Source organism: Scomber scombrus, chromosome 3 (genome assembly GCF_963691925.1).
Source record: "Scomber scombrus chromosome 3, fScoSco1.1, whole genome shotgun sequence".
Taxonomy (NCBI): domain Eukaryota; kingdom Metazoa; phylum Chordata; class Actinopteri; order Scombriformes; family Scombridae; genus Scomber; species Scomber scombrus.
In genome coordinates, this window is record NC_084972.1 from 20,811,450 (window position 1) to 20,834,353 (window position 22,904).

The following is a 22,904-nucleotide window of genomic DNA, read 5'->3' on the forward strand; positions in this document are numbered from 1 at the left end:
GTATTTCCGTACTACTTTAATTATGTGTGGCTTTAAAAGTACCAATCATAGTTAAAGTTTAGAATACAAACTGTGTTGGCAAGGCTGGATCTGATCTGATTGATAGTGGTTTTATCAACAAGATTGATAAAAAATGTTGGTCAACTCTGATATACATGACATCACCTTTTTCCAATGGAGGTCCACTGTCTTTAAACAAGACCTGAGTGCATAAGATCATCCATCAGTTCTTGCTATGTTATATTAATACAAAAGCAGAGTTAGATTCTCAGGTATCTCAGGTTCTTGGTGATTGTTGTCAATATATATCCCAGTTAGAGATGTTTTTAAAGTGTTTGGATTAATTCATTATTTTTTAATGAGGTGTTAAATGTAATGATATGGAGGTTAAAAATTTCACCAAAAATCAGCCTGTAAATTGGTACATTTTTAAGTCGTCTGCAGACTGTTGAGGTAACAGAAGTGGCCTCATTTACATACTTGCAAATTGTTTTAAAGAGTGCAATTCATTTATTTCTAAATAAAAGTGCTGTTGCATTAAAAGTTGTTTGCGCTAAATGCACCCAAAGATGTAATAAATAAAGAAAATTACTCAAGCTTCCTTAATATGTTTTACCCGATACTGAATTTAACAAAAAAAACACTCAAAATTGCTGCTAATAGTTCATTAGCTCATGAATAGCAGACTATGTAAGTATATACAGTATATAATTTCCTCAGACAATCAAAGTGATGCTCATTTATCTCAGCCTCCGTTACCCAGTGGAGAGGAAGGAGAGAAACACATTAAGAATTATCCGATAAAGCAGTGGAATTGTATTTAGGCTGAGATATTGGTTTTATTTTCCTCAAGTCAGCCCACTGCTAGAAACGATCAGTCAAGGGCCCTCTCAGTAAATATTGCTTTAAAGTAAAGCATGCTGAGTTTCATTATGTGTATGCTATAAAAAAAAGTTATCAAAAGTTTGAAAAGTATGCCTGTTAAAACACAATCTATACACTTGAGTTGAGCAATTGTCCAGGGAAGCCCGAGTTTGTGGTTACACAAACTGCACTGTGTGAGGGCTTTGAAAAGAAAACTGGGTATTACCACATAGTCCACTGCTTGCAGCTATCCCTGCTTTTTTAAAGTGATCTGAAAATTCTCTCTTGACTCCCTTGTTGCTGAATGCTCATCGTCACAGTGGGAATATGAGAAGGCAAAGGAAAATAACCCTGAGCCAAGATATACATTGTGTGAGGCTGTGTGTGGCTGAGTGTGAGCATGCTGTCCCCGTCTCCAAACAAGCTTTTTTTTTTATTTCTTGGAACAAGGCATCTCCAAATAAATACTTGTTCAGTAAGATTGTGACAAAGCACAACGAGATGAGGTAATGTCAGAGAGTGACAGACCAGCTAAGCAATCTGGAGGAGACAGGGAAGGATTGGCTGAGTCTGACAGAAGGGGGTGACCAACAGGAATGGTCAGGGAAGTGTTTTTTGCTGATAAAAAAAGGGAAAGGATCGATTGTCCCCAACGCTCCTGTGATAGTGGTGGATGCCATTAAGATAAGGACGATTAGACCTGCCCCTCTGTCCTAGCTGCTACAACCTCAGGGACAGGTGGAGAGTAAAAGACTTTGCCTTTCAGTGACCACCACAGATGTGTGAGGCGCCCCAAAGAGACTGATTCAAGCAGGTCAAGTTGATGATTCAATATGATATTAAGATTAACAGCAATCCAAGCAGCAACAAGCAGCACAGAGCTTATCTTTTCTTGAGAAACACACAACCCAAACTCTGAACTAAAATATGTATTATTGATTGCGTAAAGATGCTCAGCGATAAGATGTCCCACCCAAGATAAGAGTGATAGACCTTGAAAAATAGCTCTCCAACAATCACCTTTAACCCTTTTCGCTATCATGTTCATTATTTTGCGTGCAGTTTTACATCTGTTTGAGGAAACGCCTTAAGGAAAAAACTATTTGTTCTTGTTAGTGTTCATGCTTGTCTTTAAATCCTAGTGTGGACACTCATTGACATAATGCATTCCCTAGCCCCTTACTCTAACTTTAACCATCACAACTAAATGCCTAAACCCAACCCTTACCCTAAACATAACCTAAACCCAATTTTAACTGTAACGTTAAAACCAAGTCTTAATCAACCAAAATGTCCTCACAAGCCTGATTTTCAACTGAAAATGGTTCTCTGTCAAAGATAGAAAGGTGTGCGCACGCACACACACACACACACACACACACACACACACACACACACACACACACACACACACACACACACACACACACACACACACACACACACACACACACACACACACAATGCAAATAACAAACATGTTAGGAAGGAGAGAGCGACACTAAAAGACACTCAACATGTTCTGTATAGCAGGCCCTGCATAAATAGATTACTCTTTCTTTTTAATGGCCTGTTTTTACTTTTTCGAAGAGTTCATCTCCAAAGCAATTATGCTCTGCCACGCTCTGGTTTTGCCTGAGTAAGAGTGAGGAGTGAAGACGCCAGTGAAAATGTGCCCAGCAATCACACTGTGGTCACCCTTGTTTCAACACATTACACCTGACAGTCTAATGGAGGCTGATTTATGAGAGTAGGACAGACACCATGAGGCTTGCCTCAGGTTTGGTTGCCCTGAGTTAGTCAGCAATGGGACCTCATTTTGGGGCTTTTATGTCACTGCTGTGCTTAATGGCCTCTGTGCTTCTCTGAGGCCTATTAAACACATCCAGTAAATCAGCAGAGAAGAAACATACCTGTTAATCACAGCCTTTATTTCAAGCTGAGGTCAGGTAATGAATCTACTGAAAGCCCCCGAGCTGACAGAGTGTGTAAGGACAACTAACGCTGTCATGTCAGGACAGACGGACTGCCTCCACAGCCACCATGTCAAACTAGAATCAATGCCATTAATTAATCCAGAATCCACTGCTTTCAGCAAATCTCCATCATATACAAACAAAAGTATATTGTTCATATTTCTAAATGGGACAAATGAAACAAAAGTCTTCAACATAGGATAATATCACCTTTTCGCCCAAAATGACATGGATTTTAAGTCTCGCAATTAAAGACTCACATATTCTAGGCTGGTTAAGCTCATGCTGACTGCTGGCGTAATCCGACAATATTTAACACAGGACATAATTAAAATGGAGAGGAGAATGTAAAGCAGTGATTACTACTATTGTTAAGCTGCAAGCTCCAAAATAGTGGTTTCAGGAAACACCCAAAAACAGGAGAAATGGAAGAAGTACATGATAAATGCTGATGAATTAATCTGGATAAAGACAGATAAAAACATTCTTATCTCGGTCTTTTGTTGTAGCCAAACAACAGAACATTACGATTTGGTCCATGTTACACAACATGTAATTTATCATTTCAAGATATGAGACAATTTTTGCCAAAATATATAAACTGTCATACAACTACAACAACTGTATCCCCTCTCTTCACTGAAAGTGTCTAAGCAGTGTGTTGCATTTTCTGCCACAGGCTTTTAGCAAGTTGAGCAGCCTTCCCCATCAAAGACATAGCATTCATCAACAATAGCCTAATTAAAAAGCTTTCAAGCTTGTTTTTCAGATCCACTAATCACAGAGATATTACAGTATTTGTTGATGGCTTGCATGAGAACAAACATGCACCGGCTTGCTGCAAATAAATCTCCAATAATCGAATTTGTGGTTCCCTATTTAAACATAATTACCCTTACTCCTGCAAAGCCCAGGATATAGTCTGCACTCAGCTCAAGAATATAACATATAGTATCCAGACTAGAAACTGCAGCAAAGAAAATATTTGATGTCAGCAAACAGCTTATTTAAAGGTAGGTGACAATCATGACCAAATGGAAGAGGCAACACATAGCTGACAGTGCTGCAACACAGATCCAGAAAGCAAACACAGCTGGCAAATGTGAGACAAGTCAAAGTAGTGCAGCATAATTCTGTAACTGAAAGAGAGCAATTCTTTAAAAGCCCTGATGTTCATCTACTTTGATTAAGTAGAAATACATTAGTCTCAAAAGAAACATTTCTGTAAATAAGAGCAGAAATAAAGCAGCTGTCTTACTCAGATACATAAAAAGTAATTTCATGGTTGCAGTCACACGGGTAAATGTATGAGTCTTTTGTTTTCAGTGTACCTACCACCGCGCTTGTGGGGTGACTTCATAGTTCAGAGGGGTAGAAAGATGACCTAACACGTTATGCCTGATTACATGTTGTCTCTTGACCTTTCCTGATCTCTGTGAGTAACATCACAGTACTTCCCTGCAGGAATAACATGTATACCTTAAAGGACAGGTTCACAGTTTTTCAAGTCTGTCTTGAAACATCAGGTGGCCAAATGAACATTGAAACTGGTTTTGGTTGCTTTTAGCATTCTTCCTGTTGCCCTCCAGATATAATGTAAGTGATGGGGGTTAAAATACTGATTCCTCATTTGGTGCAAAAATGTATTCAAAAGTTGATCTAAAGCTAATATGAGGTGTCAGCCATCTGACTTAGTTAAATAAAGTGGATATCCTCCAGAATTACAGTCAATTAGTAAAAGAAAACACCCTCTTTTTCCTGTTCAGCTGCAGTGGAATGATCAGATTCATGAATATATTTCCATTATTTTGACTAACGTCTACCTGAATATTAATTCCCATTAAAAACCTTGAAGTGTAATCAATCTTTGACTGCCTGTGACACTGATAATAACATTTAGAATTCAAGAAGACCGAAATACTAATAATTTGATTGCACTAATTTGAAAATACTTATCACAATGACTATATGAGAGGAAACATCCTTTCTGCTAAATAAAATCTATGAATAAATTATTAACTCAGTTGCAAACCTCGACTCCCCGCTGCAATGCGCTCCATCAGTCATGTTGTTATTAAATGACTGTGAGCTTCTTCAATTATAAATGTATCCGTGAGATTTGTTCTCAAATAGATTTAAATGATGCTGCATGTGTGTAAGCCATGAAGGGGATCTTTAACACATTCAATGCATCTTAACTGCATGTTTTAGTTTTGATCACTCTCTACTAAATGTATTTACTCTTTCAGAGGTAATCTCTCATCTTGCCTTGAGGCAGCAACAGCACCTGAGCAACTGGGTGGCTAAGAAAATCAACCCCCACTTTCTTGTTATTAACAGCTAATTAGTGTGGTTAATCAGGCTGATAATGAGGCTGGGCGCCATGCCATTTCAATCTGACACCAGGTCAGGGTTCAGATCACCACCAGGCACTCTGTGGGCATCCGAGATCTGCCTGAAGACGAGTCTTTCTGGACATAAGAGGACAGAGAGGGTAAAAAGTGGTGAGTGGTGTTTGTTTTGATGATAACAGGAGGGCGGTAAACTGCCACCTTTATGGCCACTGGGAAAATAAAAACAGCAGAAAGAGGTTTAGAAACTCATGCTGTAAGGATACACGTTTTGTTTGTCTTATCTCTCTGCAAGCTTTCCAGATTTTTCAAGGCAGCACTTTCTGCTCAGCAGCTGGGGACACTTCACAGTGAAAACAAGATATTGATGCTTACTGGAACCCATCCAATTCTATGTTGACCCCTCAGATACACATGCATATCATAATCCACCTCAAGTCCTCGACACGCACATACATACCCAGCATTTTTCTCATCACGGTCGAGTTATAGAAAACAATACAGTACTATCACCTCCTGTCTGCCTCCTTTTTCCTCTCTCTCTCCTCTCCCTCCTCCCTCCATCCATTCCTCCTGCTCTTGTTCTCACTCTCTCTCCACTGCCTCACTCATTCCCTGAGCAGCACATTGAACTGGATAACATCTCCTTCAACCCGCAGCACAGACTCATTTCTCTACACACCAGCTCTGAGTGGATGCTCAGCAGGGGTGTTTGAGATATTAGCGCACTGTGGGGGAACGGCTCAGGGACTTCTACCATCCACATACAAAGGTAAGCCTCTGGATTCTTACATTACATTCTTGTTTGTTTGTCAAGTACTAAAGTGAAGGTGGTTAAAGTTAGCCACCTGAAACTGCAGCCTTTAGGTATCACTCATGTCAGATTCTCAGCAGCAGTCCCAGGACAGATTTGTGAAAGTGGGTTCACTTCATAAAGACTACAATTTTGAGATTAGTGGTCAGTAGCTATGTGAATAACTAGAGAAAGTGTGGAGATTGCTGGCACAGTCTGACCTTTGTGTTAATCCTTGTTTTGTTTGGAGCACTAAGTTTAGGGAGGAACAGTACCAGTCACTGCACTCCGCCACAAGCAATCTTAATGTGCTTAAAACGAGGGGCTGTTCAAACATTTAGGACGGATTAGTCTCACTTTCAGGAAAAGGATTTTATTTTTGACATAGTGAACCTGTGACCGGATTAGATTACACCATGTCACTAGTATGTTAGCACTTTGTTTCTTGCATCGTATAATATGCTTTACTAAAATATAATTGCCTGTGCTGCCATCTTGCTCAAATCAAAGGTGTCCACTATATGAATCAATCCTCAAGCTGAACAGCGTGTCCCAAATCATTAGTGTCACTGATTGAATCAGAAGCTTTTTGTACTGACGTACCTCTCATCGGTGACCGAAAGTGCCATTTTATTAAATAGTATCTACAGTATAAACAGTGTTTATTATATATGTTTATTATTATGGTCCAAAGATTGTTGAAAGACTGAAATAGTAATGATAGATAACTATGTGACGTCTGTACCCTCAAACCTGTAAATTGTGCTTTTAACAGCCTAGTTTTGTACTTTGTTCTAATTACTTAGTAGACTAAGCTAAAAACAGATAGAAGACGTGTCATAAAGTCACAGTGTTGTGAACGATATGATTGATATGATATGATTGCTTTAACACATAGTGAGTGACACTGAATTTTTGAAATTAACTGAATAAAATTATTTAAATCAGCAAATTGTTTCTGATTCAGTCACTCACCAAACTCAGATACGTTGGATGTAGAAATGGAACTCATGAATCCCTTGGCTGAACAAAACTAATCATTTTGTTCAGTTCAGTTCAGTTCAAATATTTGTAATCACTGACTACAGTTTCTTCGCTTTTTCCTAAGTTTACACTTCAGTGTGCATCAGAAAATGAACACATCACTGTTCATTACTCCTCAACATTCAGTGCAGATTCTGTCTTCAGTTCTTTGGTTTAGTTGCACCTTCAAAATAAAATGTGGCCTATAAAAACGCTTTATACGGTAAGGTGAGGCGCTATTTGTAAGGTTGGCTAAAAGCTCAACCAGTCAACTATTTGTTATCATATCATGATTGTTTCTGTTGCTTTCGCAGTCGTTCAGTAAGGTTTTAATCAGGAACAGACGTATTGTGTTTATCACGGCTGAGCTGACAACAGTGCTCTCAGTCACCACTCAGGAGCTTAAGTTTGAATATTCTGTGTTCAAAATGTGTTCCTACATCTACTTGAGACCTTTAGCTTGGAAGACATGTCACCTACAGAGGCCTGCGCTTCACTTTGGTGCATGGGCATAAAGCCGGTGGATGTTGTGTAGAGCACAGTAGGAGGAGAAATGTGTCTTATCTGTTGTCACAGTTTTTTCACATTTCAATAAAAAAAAGGTAGATGCATTCTTGGTGTGGACTGTTACCTTGCACTCTCTTCAGTGAGCAGCTTTTTTAATATAATATTTGGTCCTGCATTTTGTCTCTTAGGCTCCTCAGGCTGTCCTAACCATCTGGCTGGTGGTATCACTCTATTTCGGGCGGTAAACAGTACAAATCCTCCACTACCTTTATTACCAATCTTTTTCATCTCTAGAATTGTAAATGTTTCCACTTATTATGTCTCAGATGGTTTTGTGTTATGACAATCCATCCAAGCACAGTTAGGACACCGACCACGAACTGCAAAATCCCTGGTTTAAATCCAGACATGGACCTTTGTTGCATCTCTCTCCCTCAGTCTCATGTCATCCTTCAACTGTCTGGAGCAAGGGATTAAAATACTTTAAAAAATACTTTAAAAAAGAGAATAAGAGAAATAATGACAAATAATAATAACAATAATGATACACAATATTCAGCAGGGTTAGTGCATTTGAAATGAACACATAATTTATACGGTTTTTGGACTGGCCTTATTATGAAAGGCATAAAGACTAATGTCATCATAGCTGTATAAATAAATACAAGAAATAACATTCACAATGTGCTCCACGCTCTGATTATTGACAGCCTGCTTGATAATGTAATTTCTGGTCATAGCAACAACTGTTGCTGCAGCACTTTGTTGCTGCAGCACACACATCCATGATGATGCTGATGAGTCTAAAAAGTATTTGCTGAATTCTGTCAACCAACACAATGATTTGCTGATCTGTGCAAATCTGATGGCATGTATTAGAGGCTGGTGAGTCTGAATTATTTATCTGACTGGAAAAAAAACTTTTGTAAAGCCATGTCACCAAGGCTTAAAATATTAAAATGGTATGTGTTAGTTGTATTGTCCCACTCTACCATATTGCTGTATTGAGCTGGAAATGAGCCATGGACTTAATATGCTTTGGATTCATGGTTGTTGATAAATAAAATTACTGTACAAATGCATGTAACTATGAGTATTTAAAATTAGGAACGAAGGGGATATTGAATAGACATGCAGCAAAGCTAGCTGAGGACATTTAAAGATATAAATAACTCTTCATATTGACAGAGCAGACTGCACATTAATGAATAGTTTTCAGTAAAGCAGGGCCTCTCTTTAATGCAATGCAGCAGGGTTTTGCCTCAGAGAGCGTTTCTGTGCGGTCTGATGCTGAGAATGGCAGTGAAGCTGTAACAAGCCCCTTCCTGCTCTTCATCACAATAGTGCCAGATATGTGGCCATGAGTATTCATCAGTAAGGGCTAATGGGGCACTGCAGTGTGAACCATTGATTTATAGCCCGTCCCCTGTCAGGTCTAATGATAGGGCAGTGGGGTTGGTTATGGAGAAACAGGTGCCGCAGAGTGAATAGATGCAAAGCAATGCCGCTGAAAGCCACGGGTGATTGTCGTTTTGTCCCCCGCAGAAATGCTCATTTGCAATATTGTGTTCACACACACGTAATTATTGTGCATAGAAATTAGCTCTCTTGAAGCAGGATTATGGCTTGAAAATATGTGTGAATGGTATGTGTGTGTGTGTGTGTGTGTGTGTGTGGGGGGGGGGGGGGGGTGGCAGGCAAGTGAAAGTAAGTTTAATGGTTAATTTACTGTTCGCCAAATTATTTCCAACATAAACGTCACACTGAATATACACAGCGACTCTCTATCCTCCACTATACAAGCAACAGATGGAGTTTAATGATGAAGGTAGAAATAATGTCCTAAATGAATTCATTCATTGAGCCAAATGCACTGAACGTGATCAGGTCATTGAAACAGGTGGAACCATCATTATTATCGTAACAACAACATTTTGACAATCATGGCATTACACAGAGAGGCATTTGGGCTTGGCCATATGGAGAGAAATAGACATTAGTATAACGTTTTCTAAATTCAGTATAGACTGCAATACCTGTTTCAAGTACAGAATGGAAAAATGCAATGTCAAGGAGGATTACAGCACTGCTTCAAAATGTTAAAATAGAGTGTTAGTTGCTCAGCTGGCTCAAGATTGTTAACTTAGATAACAGTACAGTGTGTGATAATACAAAAAATATAAGGACAGCCACAAAATAACCTTAACAAAACAAAATGGTTAATAAATCATCTATAATGCGAAAGACCCACTGCAAAGTTCTCCTTGCAGTTTGCAAAAAAAGTGTGTGTCTCCTGATTACACTCAATGAGAAGACTCATGTATTACCCACTTAAAGATCGGAGATATACATCTTAATATCGCCTACAGTACATTGCCTTACAGTGCCTTTATAAAGGTTCAAATGATAGGGAAAGAAAAGAAAAGGCAAGTTTTGTACTGAAAAAGGCACACTCCGTCTTTATCTTCTCTGAAATTGCAACAACCTGGATTTGATTAATTTCCCAATTCCCTTTTATTTCTGAATTAGTCCTCCTTGCACATTCATGATAAATCAATAAGTCAGAGACAATGCAGGCCCACTAGCTCCTATGATTTTATCCAAGCTGTCAGGTTTTTTTTTAAGATAAGAAAGGAACAACCCAAGAAAAACTTTTTGTTGTTGTTGTTGTTGTTGTTGTTGTTGTTGTTGTTTTGCATTCAACATGCTCAAAAATAGTAATGCAATAAAAATTCTATCTTGGCTGAGACATTTTTACAGCACTTAAGAAGAGAGCAATGAGTAGAGTGACAAACTGTTTTTTGTGAAAACAATTTCACAACTCCTGTCGATGAAGTTGTTGTAGGTGTTCAGCAGTTGAGGCTCACTCACTGCAGGTCAGCTGGCACAGTTTACAGATGGATCACTGCACAGCCCACACACACGCACACACACAATGGTAGCTCTCTGCCTGGACCATCCCACACTCAACAACGGCGTCTTTCCCACAGAGCCGGCAGTCAGGAGAATGGGCAAATCAGAAAGCCAAATGGATATCATGGAGAAATCAAGTAAACCTGGGAAGCGTCGTTGGACTGTTCCAGAAATCGGTCTGTCTGTGCTGCTGCTGTTGGTCAGCTGCGCCTTGGCTGGGCTGGTAGTCCTCTACACATCAGTTGTGAAAGGTAATGGTTCTGTCAGACTCAGTGTGGAAAGATCCAGATATTACAGCTGGCAGCTATAATGACATGTGTCTCCCTACTCTGTTTTGTTTGTGTGACTGCAAGCTGGCATTGATACAGGAAATTACCCTTTAACTGCCTCCAGTAATGACCATGCATGCTTGATGCAATATTGGTGCAAGTCATGTCATCAGTTCTTTTTCTGATATAATTTAAAGGTTAATGTTACTCATGAAAAAGGCTGCCAAACACACATACAACACTGCATTAGACTTGTATTTACAAGACAAACACACAAGTATTTTCTCTTTTCTTTTTCTTTCTCTCGATGGCAATTGATATAAGTTAATGAAGTATAGTTTATGAAGTCGTGCTGACTGATGTCTAAAATCTGTTTCTTCCAACCATCTCAGAGGAATCTAACAGGCCGAGTGTGTCGAGGAGCTCAACAGGTGAAGGTGAGTCTCTCTAAGCTTATAAATTAACACAGGATACTGTGGGTTGGAGTGTGTCATATTCGAGCGGCACCTTTGATAGACACTATAATACTGTAATTCCCTTTACTGCCTGATCAGCAATGTCACACAAAAGTGAAAGAACAGAGTCACTGCTGACATAGACAAGCCTGTAACACACAGACTACACTGTAGATCTAAGCTGTTTAGAATTAGCTCTATATCAAGTCAGTCTGAAATTTGTTACACAACATCTTCTCTGTCTGAGCTGGGGTTTAAATTGTCAAATAGTCAACACACATAATTGTTGATTCTTTTCTGATTTTTCCAGGCCAGCTGTATCGCTCCAACCTCAACAATGTGTGCACAACTGCGGACTGTGTTACTGCAGGTGAGAGGAACTGTTTTTCCTTTGCTCTCCTGCTGGCTTATTTTGCAAACATAGTCCCCCCATAGCCCTAAAAATAATTGTTTTCTAACCTTGTTTTTCCCTCTGTCTCTCTTTCCCTCTCTTGTCTCTGTGATACATAAAGCTGCCCGCCTCTTGCAGAACATGGATATGTCCGTGAAGCCTTGTGATAATTTCTACCAGTATGCCTGCGGGGGTTGGCTGGAGCGACATGTCATCCCGGAGACCAGCTCCCGACACAGCGTCTTTGACATTCTGAGGGACAAGCTGGAGATTGTCCTCAAAGGTCAGTTGGGGCAGTCAAACAGCGTTGGGTTGGGGGGCTCAAATCTTTGGTGGGTAGTGGGCTGCAGTATTGGGAGCTACATGTGGGATTTCTTCAGAGAGGAAATGTCTGCATATGTTTTGTTATTGCAGGTGTTCTTGAGACGGGGAGCGAACACGACAGGGATGCCATCAAGAAGGCCAAAGTCCTTTACAGCTCTTGTATGAATGAGAGTAGGTTTCTTTTGACTCAGTCTAAAAACATTTCATCTAAAAGGAGGCATGTTGACAAAAACAATTTACCACAAGGAACACTCAGTAGCTGTTCTGGAGCTTTCAATTGTATAATGTGATCTTCCTCTGCAGATTATATAACAGTCTTCCTAAGGAGTTGTCCAGTTGTCATGGAAATGTAGACGTTTTTATTTTTCTCAGTACTTTAAAGCATAATGATGGCAATTTCCTATATTATTCTTATTGTCAACAAATTTTATGTGCAGAGCCAAACCAAGTATGAAATCATCCTAAGTATTGTGTGCGTATCTGAAGCCTGATACATCCAACTCATCTGTGCCGTAGAGCTCCATGGTTGCCAAAAAACTATTAAATACACATCAGTGAGCCACACCGCTGAACTGGGTGACATGTTCCATCACCATGAAGATTACAGTCATGTTAGTTTGTTTAGAAACAGCTCCAAAGAATAATAACAGCGATCATGCTTTCAGTCTCTGGAGAGCAGTTCCTTGTACAGCAGACGCCACAGAACCTCTGGATTTACTTGTTATGGAAAAATCCTGGAGCAGAAATACCAGGAACCTCGGAGGTCTTAAAGCAAAATGTCCACAACTTATAAACAGCTTGATTGATCAAAAAGACAACGGTTACAAGTGCTGGTGTTGACCAAGTGAAATGCCACATCTGATGGAGAGCTGTCTGCTTGCCTCGTTAAACCTCTCACGTTGTCCAGTTAAGGACACCTGCGTAGTAGACAGCCTTTGCCCAAGAAAATTGCCCAACAAGCAGACCCTTGCCATACTTTAACGCTTGCTCCTCAGTGGAGAGACTGAGAGGTATAATAAATCCACCCAAAAAACAGTTGTCTGCATTTTCTCTGCCTGTTTAATTTTCACAATCCCTTATATGAAAATTCACAGTACTAAAGCTCTCTGAAAAATTTGCAATGTTGCATAAAGTTAATATGATATGATATGAACAACAAGGTAACAAAGCTCTGCAAACAGAAGCTTGTGTTTTTAATACATTTTGAACAACAATGGAGGTGTATGGGACAGAAAAATATGATACTGTGAGGCTTTTACTATGAAGCTTTGGATACACACACACTATTTATCAGTTGGATCAATTCATTGTTGGTTTGGCTCTGCACATGAGATTTGTTGACAATAAGAACAACATAGAAAATAACCAGCCTAATCCTTTAAGAATTTCTCTTCCGTATTGGCTTCACAGTTAAGACAAAGTTTATTTCTTGTGGGGAGATTGTTTGTTAACTGCAATTTCCAAGGGCAAAAATTAACTTTCAATCTCAATAAAGCATATTGTTTAACTGCTTGAATATTTAAAGGGCTACAGTGTTGTTGACATGTTTTATAGTTGAGGTATATCACTTGCAGGCCTCATAGAGCAGCGTGACTCCCAGCCCCTTATGAAGCTCATTGACAGTATCGGAGACTGGCCTGTTGCATCAGATGACTGGAACGCCACTACAGGTAGAAATACCTCTGAACCACACTCTGATTAATGTCTGCAGTTTGTTCTGTATAAATGTGCACACACACTCACGTTTCTATTCAAAATACATGTGCTCACACAGAGCCAGTGCAGCTAAATTTGTACTCAGTGAATTGCTGAGTTTGAGCTTTGTTGGCGGGATCAAGTGAGCGGTTGAGGCTCTTCAGCTTAGGAGTCAGGTGTGGAGTTTGGGAGCGTGATGAGTGGGCAGAAGGGCAGGTCCTCAATCAGGACTGTGAAGGTTGCTTTAAATAGTCTACTCTGCTCATCCCCAAGCGCCTGACTCTTGCCGCTTTAATTAAATGTAATCATGGACAGTAGCTCAAACAGAATTAACCGCGCATAGCTGCATCTGCACACACAGATTTAGACAGTGTGTACCCAGTTAAATGTGCAGCATAGGCAGAGAGGGAGTCCTTTTGCAGCTTTCCTGCTACACTGAATACTTCTTTACAGTTAGGCAGCTGTGTTTAGATGAAGTGCTGTTATTTTCCTGTTCTTGCAGAAGAAGCCTGGAGCCTTGAGGACACATTGGCCACACTTACAGCTCATTTCCACAAGAAGGTTCTGTTGGACATGTATGTGTGGACAGACGACCGGGACTCTCGGCGCCATATCATTTATGTAAGATCTGAGCTGTCTGAGGCCAAGTAACAAATTGTAGCCATTATGTGGTCATTATAACAATTTCACTGTTTATAACACACAAAATGTAAATATACTGACTTTCAACAAGCAAAAGACACAAAATCTACCATTGTTGTATTCTGGTTAGATTGACCAGCCAGGACTTGGAATGCCTTCAAGAGACTATTATTTCAACGATGGAAACTACAAAAAGGTGAGGCCCTACAACATCAGTTCACATGAACCCCACCCCCACGAAACTCTAGTGGCAGGGCTCCACCCATTGAACTCTCTCTATTCAATTACTTTTTTCAGTATGTAAAATCTGTGTATCTTGTTGTGTGGAACTTATTGAGATTATTTTTTTAATTTAAAGTGAAGCCACGGATTGACTCAAAACCAAATCTGTGGCCTGCCATTACTTAATGAATGTAACTGATCTGGCTAATACCCAATCCACTGCACAAGGTTTATATTGGCTCTGATACTGATCTAGCAGATAAGTGTCAGTGCATCCCTTTCTAGTGGTATCTAGCTATGCAGACAGTTGTGGTTTTCTGATATCTTCCTGATATTTCTGCCTCCACCTTAATACAGAGGAAAGCTATTTGTTGTGGTTAGAGTTATCATTGTCCAATTGAAAACTGTCCATATTGAGATCTTTGGATGATTTTAACCACCAGTTTGTGTTTGGAGAGAGAGAGAGAGAGAGTCTTTGAGATTTCATGTGTCATTTTCTTATCTTATCACACATGTACTCCCATTCATCTGTGTTGTTTGACACAACCTTGATTTTGTTGTAGAAACAACTTTTGTGGCTTGCGTAATTGTATCATAGGTTCGAGAGGCCTATCTACATTTTATGGTTTCCATTGCGAAGATAACCCGAGAGGACAGGAACCTGACTCAGGATGATGACCGTGTGTGGGAGGAAATGATGCAAGTGCTAGAGCTGGAGACAGACATCGCCAATGTGAGTGCCAGTCACAACAGGAAATGGAATTGTGGGACGAGGGCTAAAGAAAATTAATAATGACAAGATGAAAAATGAGCAGCTCGTCCCTGCTTCCAGTAAATGAGAGAACCAGGCTACATTTAGTGTGGACATAGGAGATCTGCCAAGCTTTTAACCTTTTTTTTTTGCACCTGTCAGGAGCATGACAAATGACACTTCACTGATGAAAGGAGTGCAAAATGTGAATATAACCAAGCAACAGTTTATAGCAGTTTTTTCCCCCTCCTGTTGCTGGACAGGCCACATCTCCAGCTGAGGAGCGCCAAGATGTCACCATTCTCTACAATAAGATGACACTTAGTGATCTGCAGAGCACATTCAGCCTGAATGTAAGTGCAATTTCAATTATTTCAGGTGTGTGTGTGTGTGTGTGTGTGTGTGTGTGTGTGTGTGTGTGTGTGTGTGTGTGTGTGTGTGTGTGTGTGTGTGTGTGTGTGTGTGTGTGTGTGCAAAGTGCAAAGTGGAAACTGTGAATAAGCATATTTCCCAAAATGTCAAGCTATTTTAAAAAAAATTGTAGAACAGGAATCATTCAGTTAGCAAGATATATTAGACTGCAGGTAACCATAGCAACAGTAGGCTACCTTTTCTTCGTGCTAAATTCCAGATAGCCCTCACAGGTAAAACTAACATAGTGAAAATTAATGAAAACAAAATTAAACAGTTGATGAAGACGTGAATGAAACTGAAAGATGAATGTAAAACTTGGAAATGTTACCTAGTAGCCATTGTTCAGCCTTTGCCAGAGAAGTTGGGGTATTTGACTTGTTCTTATTTGAACAAGGTAGCTTATCTCTATTCTTCTATTGTACCAGCATAAAGAAAGGAATTTCCTATATAGAGTTGAATCTATAATAAATTAAATTTGCTGTAATCCATGTAAAATCCTGTAAAACATATTTAACCATATGGTACCTTCACCATATTAAGTAAAACTAAAAATTTGCAAAGGATAATGTCCTACTTTTTGTTTTCCAGGGTTTTAACTGGACACGATTTATTCAAGGTGTGCTGTCCAGTGTGTCCATCGATGTCCAGCTAGAGGAGGAAGTGGTGGTATATAGCTCTCCCTACCTTGAGAAGATGAACGAAGTTCTTTCTAGACACAGTGTCAGGTCAGTCATACGCAAATATAAATCCATGACGATTAAACTATGACAGAAAGGTTACAGTGCAGCACAGTTAACCAAAAATGATTGATGTTTGCAGAACTATGCAGAACTACCTCACCTGGCAGCTCATCACTGACAGAGTTAATAGCTTGAGCCGCCGTTTCAAAGATGCCAGAGCCCGTTACAGAAAGGTGCAAAGAGCATGACATACTACTCTTAACACATATTTATGTAAGATAGTTCAAAAACACAATTTCAATGAGTGATTCTGTGCTCGTCAGACTCTGTATGGGACCACTGTGGAGGATGCTTGGTGGCGAGAATGTGTCCGTTATGTCCAGAGCAGCATGGAAAATGCAGTTGGAGCTCTGTATGTGCGTGAGACCTTTGCTGGAGAAAGTAAACGAATGGTGAGTTATTTTTGCTCTGAAAATGATCCCAAACAAAACAGACACCAATCCTTGATAGAGTGTGAAAATCAGTTACTGCCATAACATTTATTTCAAAGCATGGTCAAACGATGGTCAAACCAAGCTAACACAAATACTGCATTGTGTGCACTAACTCAGGGGAAAAACACACATTTAGTGCCAAAAACCTGACGTTGAGGGGCTGAGCGTTACTTTTCAAGCTTCTAAATGCATCATCATATCTGCCATTTATTTGTAATACTTTTGTGAAATGAAATGCTTTTTTTTTTTTTGCTTTAAGTGGTATGAAAAACATAAAGTATTATCGCATAAGCATTTAGTGTCATGAAAACATCTCATGTCTCATCAAACTGTTATGTTCTATCAGGATAATTATATTGCAATTATAATGGCTCATAATTAATTATGGATTAATTTATATTTTTCATATATTATATTGCAGCTTGGGTTCCCTGGAAACTCATAATTATGAAAAAGTATCTCTGTATGAGACTATGATTAAGCCCTTTGTTGTACATTATATTTTCACAGGTCAGTGACCTCATCGGTAAGATCCAGAAAGCCTATGTGGAAACACTGGAGGAGTTAAGCTGGATGGATTCTCCCTCAAAGGAGAAGGCAAGACAGAAGGTACAGTACATACTTGAGCAAAGATTTTAGTTCACTTTGCAAAACTATCAATGTATCTCCAGTGGATGATAGGTGATGTCTTACTGAATGTGGTGCATCTCTTTAGGCCATGGCAATCAAGGAGCATATTGGCTATCCAGACCATATTCTGGAGAAAAGTAACCAGAAGCTCGACCAGGAGTACGCGCATGTAAGTAAGAACTGAGTCTATTTCCAGGCCACATTTTAATTACCTGAAATATGCACTTAATTTTGCCTGTTTCTCTTTTCAGTTAAATTTTAGCGAAGAAAACTACTTTGAGAACATCCTTGAGAACCTGAGGTCTGAGGCGCACAAGAGTCTGAGGAAGCTCAGAGAACCAGTAGATCCTGACTTGTAAGCTCTAGACACATCTCAAACTGCAAGCTGCTCTTATTTATAAAATAAGCTCTTGGACATGACATGACACGGAACCTCTTCTAAATTAAACTGATCACATAATAATGTTTTGAGAGATGAATAGTTGCAGATTTTTGCTCATGCTTAGTCTCCTTGTGGGGCTTTTCCATTATACAACAGAGTAAACAGGATTTTTTACTGTGTCCTCATCAAGTCATTCTCAAAGAAAATAAAGGTTTAAATATGTTGTCTGATTCTTAAAAAGCTCCATGCTTTAATTGTGCAGTTGCTTTATTCACCTGAAAATTATTTTTTTTATTAGTTTTAATCAGATTCTCAATCACTCCTCAGGTGGATCATTGGTGCTGCTGTGGTGAATGCATTTTACTCTCCCAACAGAAATCAGATAGGTAAGAGCTTTATGGCTTACGAGAATCAATGAGGCCATGGGCAGCCTGTGAGACAAAATAGATTTTTTTTTTCTTCATGGTAACACTGTCTCTCCTAATCCTGCCAAGTGCTGCCAGTACTGAGTGTTTTCTCTCCTGTTGTTTATGTGCATCTGCTTGTTTTTGTCTGTCCAGTGTTTCCAGCAGGAATCCTGCAGCCGCCGTTCTTCAGTAAACATCAGCACCAGGCTCTTAACTTTGGTGGAATAGGAATGGTTATTGGACATGAGATAACACATGGATTTGATGACAACGGTGAGACATGGGTGATTCGTCATGGATATTTTTGGAAGCCAAAACCAATAAACACAGTTTAAACAGTACTTAACATATTGCATTTTGTTTCCTTGCAGGGCGTAATTTTGACAAGGATGGTAATATGCTAAACTGGTGGAGTAATTACTCTGCGGAGCATTTTAAAGAGCAGTCACAGTGCATGGTGCAACAGTATGGCAACTTCAATTGGAAACTAGCGGGTGGACAAAATGTAAGCACATAGTGGTGTGTATGACATTAGATGTTTTGTCTCCATCTGGAATCCCTGACTGGCTATGATCCCTGACTATGTAAACTGTATATTTTGTGACCATTGGAATGATTGTTTACATGTTATTGTGTGTTCATGGTTTGGTGATTGCAGGTCAGTGGAATCAGCACTTTGGGGGAGAACATTGCAGACAACGGAGGGGTTCGTCAAGCATACAAGGTTGGATGTTACCTGCAAAAGCACAAAACCACATCACTATTTCAGCAGTAATGACAAACTACAAATTGCTTGTAATACACTTGCCGCAAATATGAAATCTGTTTTTGAGTTTGTGAACATGTGTTTACAGGCTTATCTTAAGTGGGTGGAGACAGAAGGCGAGGAGCCTCGTTTGCCCGGTCTAGACATGGATCACAAGCAGCTTTTCTTTCTTAACTTTGCCCAAGTAAGTGACAATAATGAGGAAAGATGTTATTTCTGAGTGTATTATTACAGCAGAAAGATGGTTTCTAAAAATTTCCCCATCTGGAGTCAAGAGACAAAGCTCAGGAGAAGCATTTTTCAGTGGATGTTTGGCACTGTGAAGTAAACACTGGGACAAAGGGAGAGTTATGGGGGGAGTCGCTCAAGCAATCCCAGGATAAATCAGGGTTCATCAACAAACACAGAGGATGAGAAGAGCTGCCAGAGACGTTCTTGGTGCCAGAGAATGTAAAGCACAAAATACAAAACTGTAATCACCAATAAAATAGGTCAAACACCCACAACAAATCTGTTTAAGAGCCACAATCACTTACACACTTACTACTGTGATTTCACTAGTCAGTAAAATAGGTCATACTAAAGTGGCATTTTCAGACAAATCTGTTGAGGAAGTATAAGATGCACTATAAATACTTAAATATATTGAAATATATTTTTACAATTTTAGAAATGCATTTGTTTTGCTACCTGCAGACATGTTCATTTAACTCCTGATGACTGCTTTAAAAAAAAAAAAAAGGATTACACTTTACTCATGTAATCTGTTTCTTTCTCCAGGTGTGGTGTGGTGCTTATCGGCCTGAGTATGCCAGCCAGTCCATCAAGACTGACTCACACAGTCCCTTAGAATACAGGTAAGGAGTTTTAATATGATCAGGTATTAATATTAGACAACATGTGCAGTGATAATAAACTTTCAGAAACAGATAGAATAATTATTTTGTAGTGTAACTGATTTATTTAATTACCAAAGAAGTGCAACTCCATTATTGAGTATATTGAAAAATCTAGTGTTGACCTAATGCAAAAAATGATAGAAACGACTGCTGTATTTGATATAAATGTGAACTGGAAAATGTTGTAACCCTTAGATAAAAAAACTAATATTTTTCACGAACCATTAGAATATAAAGCTTAATAGTGAAACTGTATGCTTGGCTTGTCATTACCGACTCACACCACGAACATTTTACTAGCTTTGTTAGCTGTGCTTAAACCAAAGTAGCTTCAGAGCTTTCATCACTGCGGTGAAGCTTTAAAATTAGATCCATGTCAAGAGATGTGTTACAGCTCTTTAGGTACAAACTAAACATATGTATATATTTTTAAATGACCCCTGTCACTAAATAATAGAAAATACACGTTTGTTTTGTTAAGTTCAGCTAACCACGTGTATTTATACAAATACATTAAATAGGCTATTATCAATATTTTTAAAGGTTCACATAGAGAATCATCACCTGACTCTGCTTTGAGTCTTTAAGCTCATTGTTTTGATTTTCCAGCCACAACTTTACTGTTACTGCTCTCATGTTGTAGTTTTTCCTGATCAGCAGCCAGCTATTTCCAGCTTATAAGCTCTAAATCTCACTGCATGATACCTGATAATTCGTCAGTGTTTTTACAGCTTGTATCTACTGCCCCAAAGTTGCCAAAAAAACCCTCTTATTACAAGATTTATTATTGTCTTTTCTAAAAGTGACAATAATTAATTTTAAACGTTCACCTCCTTTTGTTGCTTCTCTCTCTGTGGCTGGATTCAGAAAACTGCTTCACCTCATCCCTAGTCTCAGCACAGCCACACACCTCAGCTGGTACTCATTAAAAGCAAAGATACACCACACTGTAAATATAAGTCTAATGCTCCCATTGAAAAAGTATTTTGTTGTACCAAAACGTAACTCATTAAAGTATCAGAATCCGTGATGCTCAGTTCACTGAGGACTTGAAGTCTGGTCTCACACTTACTAGTGCTTATGTAACATTCATAACATACTTTGGCTTCTATGGCTAATAACAACCTGTTTTTCTTTTGTTTTAAGGGTGCTTGGATCTCTCCAGAATTTTGAAGCATTCTCTGAAGCTTTCCAGTGCCAAAAAGGCAGTCAAATGAACCCTGAGCTGAAGTGTCGCGTCTGGTAGAAAGTTTTACTCTTGAGTTCTTTATTTCCTGACATGGGCAACTCAAATCAAAAGTTTTACTTCTTAAATCCACAGAGACCTCCTGCTTAAGACTAATTCCAGTTTATTTGGGGCAGAGTGGTGACACAGATATTTGCATATACAGTACAGTAGATGTATTTGGAATGGATGACATCCGGGACTACACCCTAGTTTGAAAACTTGCATGTATAATATAAAAAAAGTTTGTCCTCAAGTTTGAAGTGTTGTCTATGGATGAGTAGGTCACTTGTTCGTTTTTTGCTGTGTCCCACGACAGATGTCAAGTGGGTACATGGATGAAGAGGCTACATAGAAAAGTGAGAACTTGTGAAAAGGTTCAAGCCTTTCTTCAATGAAACCTTAAATTGTGCAGATCTTTGTGATTTATCCATCAACATTTGGCACTGATTTAACTTGGCGTCTGTTCTCTGATGTATTGTTTTTAAGACATTGTGCCACTTCAGAAGGAACAATAGTGAACAAAGCTTAACTCTGACTGAGGCGTGAGCATGAAATAAATGAAAGCTTGGGGCTTTGCTGGTGCAAAGCTAAAACAGAATTAGTCACACTCTGCGAGTTTGGTCATTCACTGTTACATGAAACTAATTACCTAAAGACTTGAAGACTGTTAAACCTTTGCAGCTTTAACCTTAAATTAACATCCTGAGAGAGCTGCAGTTTTCAACATTTTTACACTTACAGAGAGGATAAATATTTAAAATCTACAAAGCTATTTAGTATTTTTTGGAGGATAAAAGTTTCTTTATCATGTCCTACATATGATTGTTGCTCAATACTCTCTACAGAGATATATATGTATGCCATGACATCTTGCTTTAAGAGACCATGTTCCATATATTTTGATAAATATTGGTGGCCTGCTACTTTTTAGCTCTTGAGAAAAACTAGACGCCCTTTGAAGATTGAGTGATGTGATAATGATGAAAAAGCTTGGCTTAGCTTAGCTGAAATCAGCAAGTTTAGACGCAGGTTTGGCTTTACAGTAGGTTGCTAATCACAGTTGTGTTGTGTGGTTGAAGCTTGTCCTGCTCTTTGTTATGCTTCCACACATTCCACATTTTACATGACTTTGAAAGGTTCCCAAGTGGTCATAATGGGGTGGTGTATAGCTGCCAAAACTCTAAACATGTGCCATTTGTTAGATGACACAAATCTACATTTATTCAAAATGAGAACGCCTGCTTCTATGTTATCTGTGTGTCTACATTTAACCCTTGAAGTCAACGGATTTGTATGAGAACTAACCTTTTCTTTCACCACACAGTCTCCTGAGAGCAGACTCAAACACAGTGATGACAAGACTTTAACCCTCTGGGCATAGCCAATTACACGTTTAGGGTAGGAAGAAGAAATCCCCCTCCCCAGGTGCAGTCACACATGGACAGGCAGCAGATGAAGTGGTTTGCCTTCTGATCTCACATTGATCAGCGCCGTAGATGAAAGGATGAAGTGCAGTGCGCTGAAGCGTGGCAACCACTATAACCGTAACATGACCACACAGGCAGACACACTGAAGAATAGGGCTTGTCATTAAAGAGATGGCCAGGGCCTAGGACTGTTATTTTCTACCTTTATTAACAAGTAATGACAAGAGAATCAAAGCAGAGGATGGAAGCTGGCTGGAGGTAGCCACAGGTAGTTTTTGTGGTGAAGAGAGCTTTTAAACACATCTGGAAAAAAATACAAACACACAGCCAGTTTTTAATATTTGCGTTGCCATTGGTCACATTCAGGATGCCTTGGTAAACTGAACTCGACTGTTAGGTCT

At 39.3% G+C, this 22,904-nt stretch overlaps 1 protein-coding gene across 2 annotated transcripts; it reads left to right on the forward strand.

Moving 5' to 3' along the window:
• Positions 1 to 10,521: 10,521 nt before the first annotated feature.
• mmel1 (membrane metallo-endopeptidase-like 1) lies at positions 10,522 to 21,094 on the forward strand. 2 transcript variants are annotated; one of them, XM_062415956.1, is made up of 23 exons: positions 10,522 to 10,678; positions 11,089 to 11,133; positions 11,462 to 11,521; positions 11,664 to 11,825; positions 11,957 to 12,037; positions 13,441 to 13,536; positions 14,064 to 14,182; positions 14,334 to 14,399; positions 15,024 to 15,158; positions 15,440 to 15,529; positions 16,179 to 16,315; positions 16,410 to 16,503; positions 16,594 to 16,722; positions 17,275 to 17,373; positions 17,480 to 17,563; positions 17,646 to 17,749; positions 18,104 to 18,162; positions 18,337 to 18,456; positions 18,555 to 18,688; positions 18,842 to 18,907; positions 19,038 to 19,133; positions 19,730 to 19,806; positions 20,995 to 21,094. In XM_062415956.1, the coding sequence occupies exons 1-23, from the start codon at positions 10,522 to 10,524 to the stop codon at positions 21,092 to 21,094; spliced, it is 2,310 nt and encodes a 769-aa protein (XP_062271940.1). The 2 variants fall into 2 exon arrangements, with proteins under 2 accessions (XP_062271940.1, XP_062271941.1); XM_062415957.1 differs by lacking the exon at positions 11,089 to 11,133.
• The last annotated feature ends 1,810 nt before the right edge of the window (positions 21,095 to 22,904 follow it).

Coding starts and splice junctions, on each gene's coding strand:
- mmel1 (XM_062415956.1), top strand. CDS start 10,522: ATGGGCAAATCAGAAAGCCAAATGGATATCATGGAGAAATCAAGTAAA. Junction 10,679..11,088: donor CTACACATCAGTTGTGAAAG/GTAATGGTTCTG, acceptor CAACCATCTCAG/AGGAATCTAACAGGCCGAGT. Junction 13,537..14,063: donor TGACTGGAACGCCACTACAG/GTAGAAATACCT, acceptor CTGTTCTTGCAG/AAGAAGCCTGGAGCCTTGAG.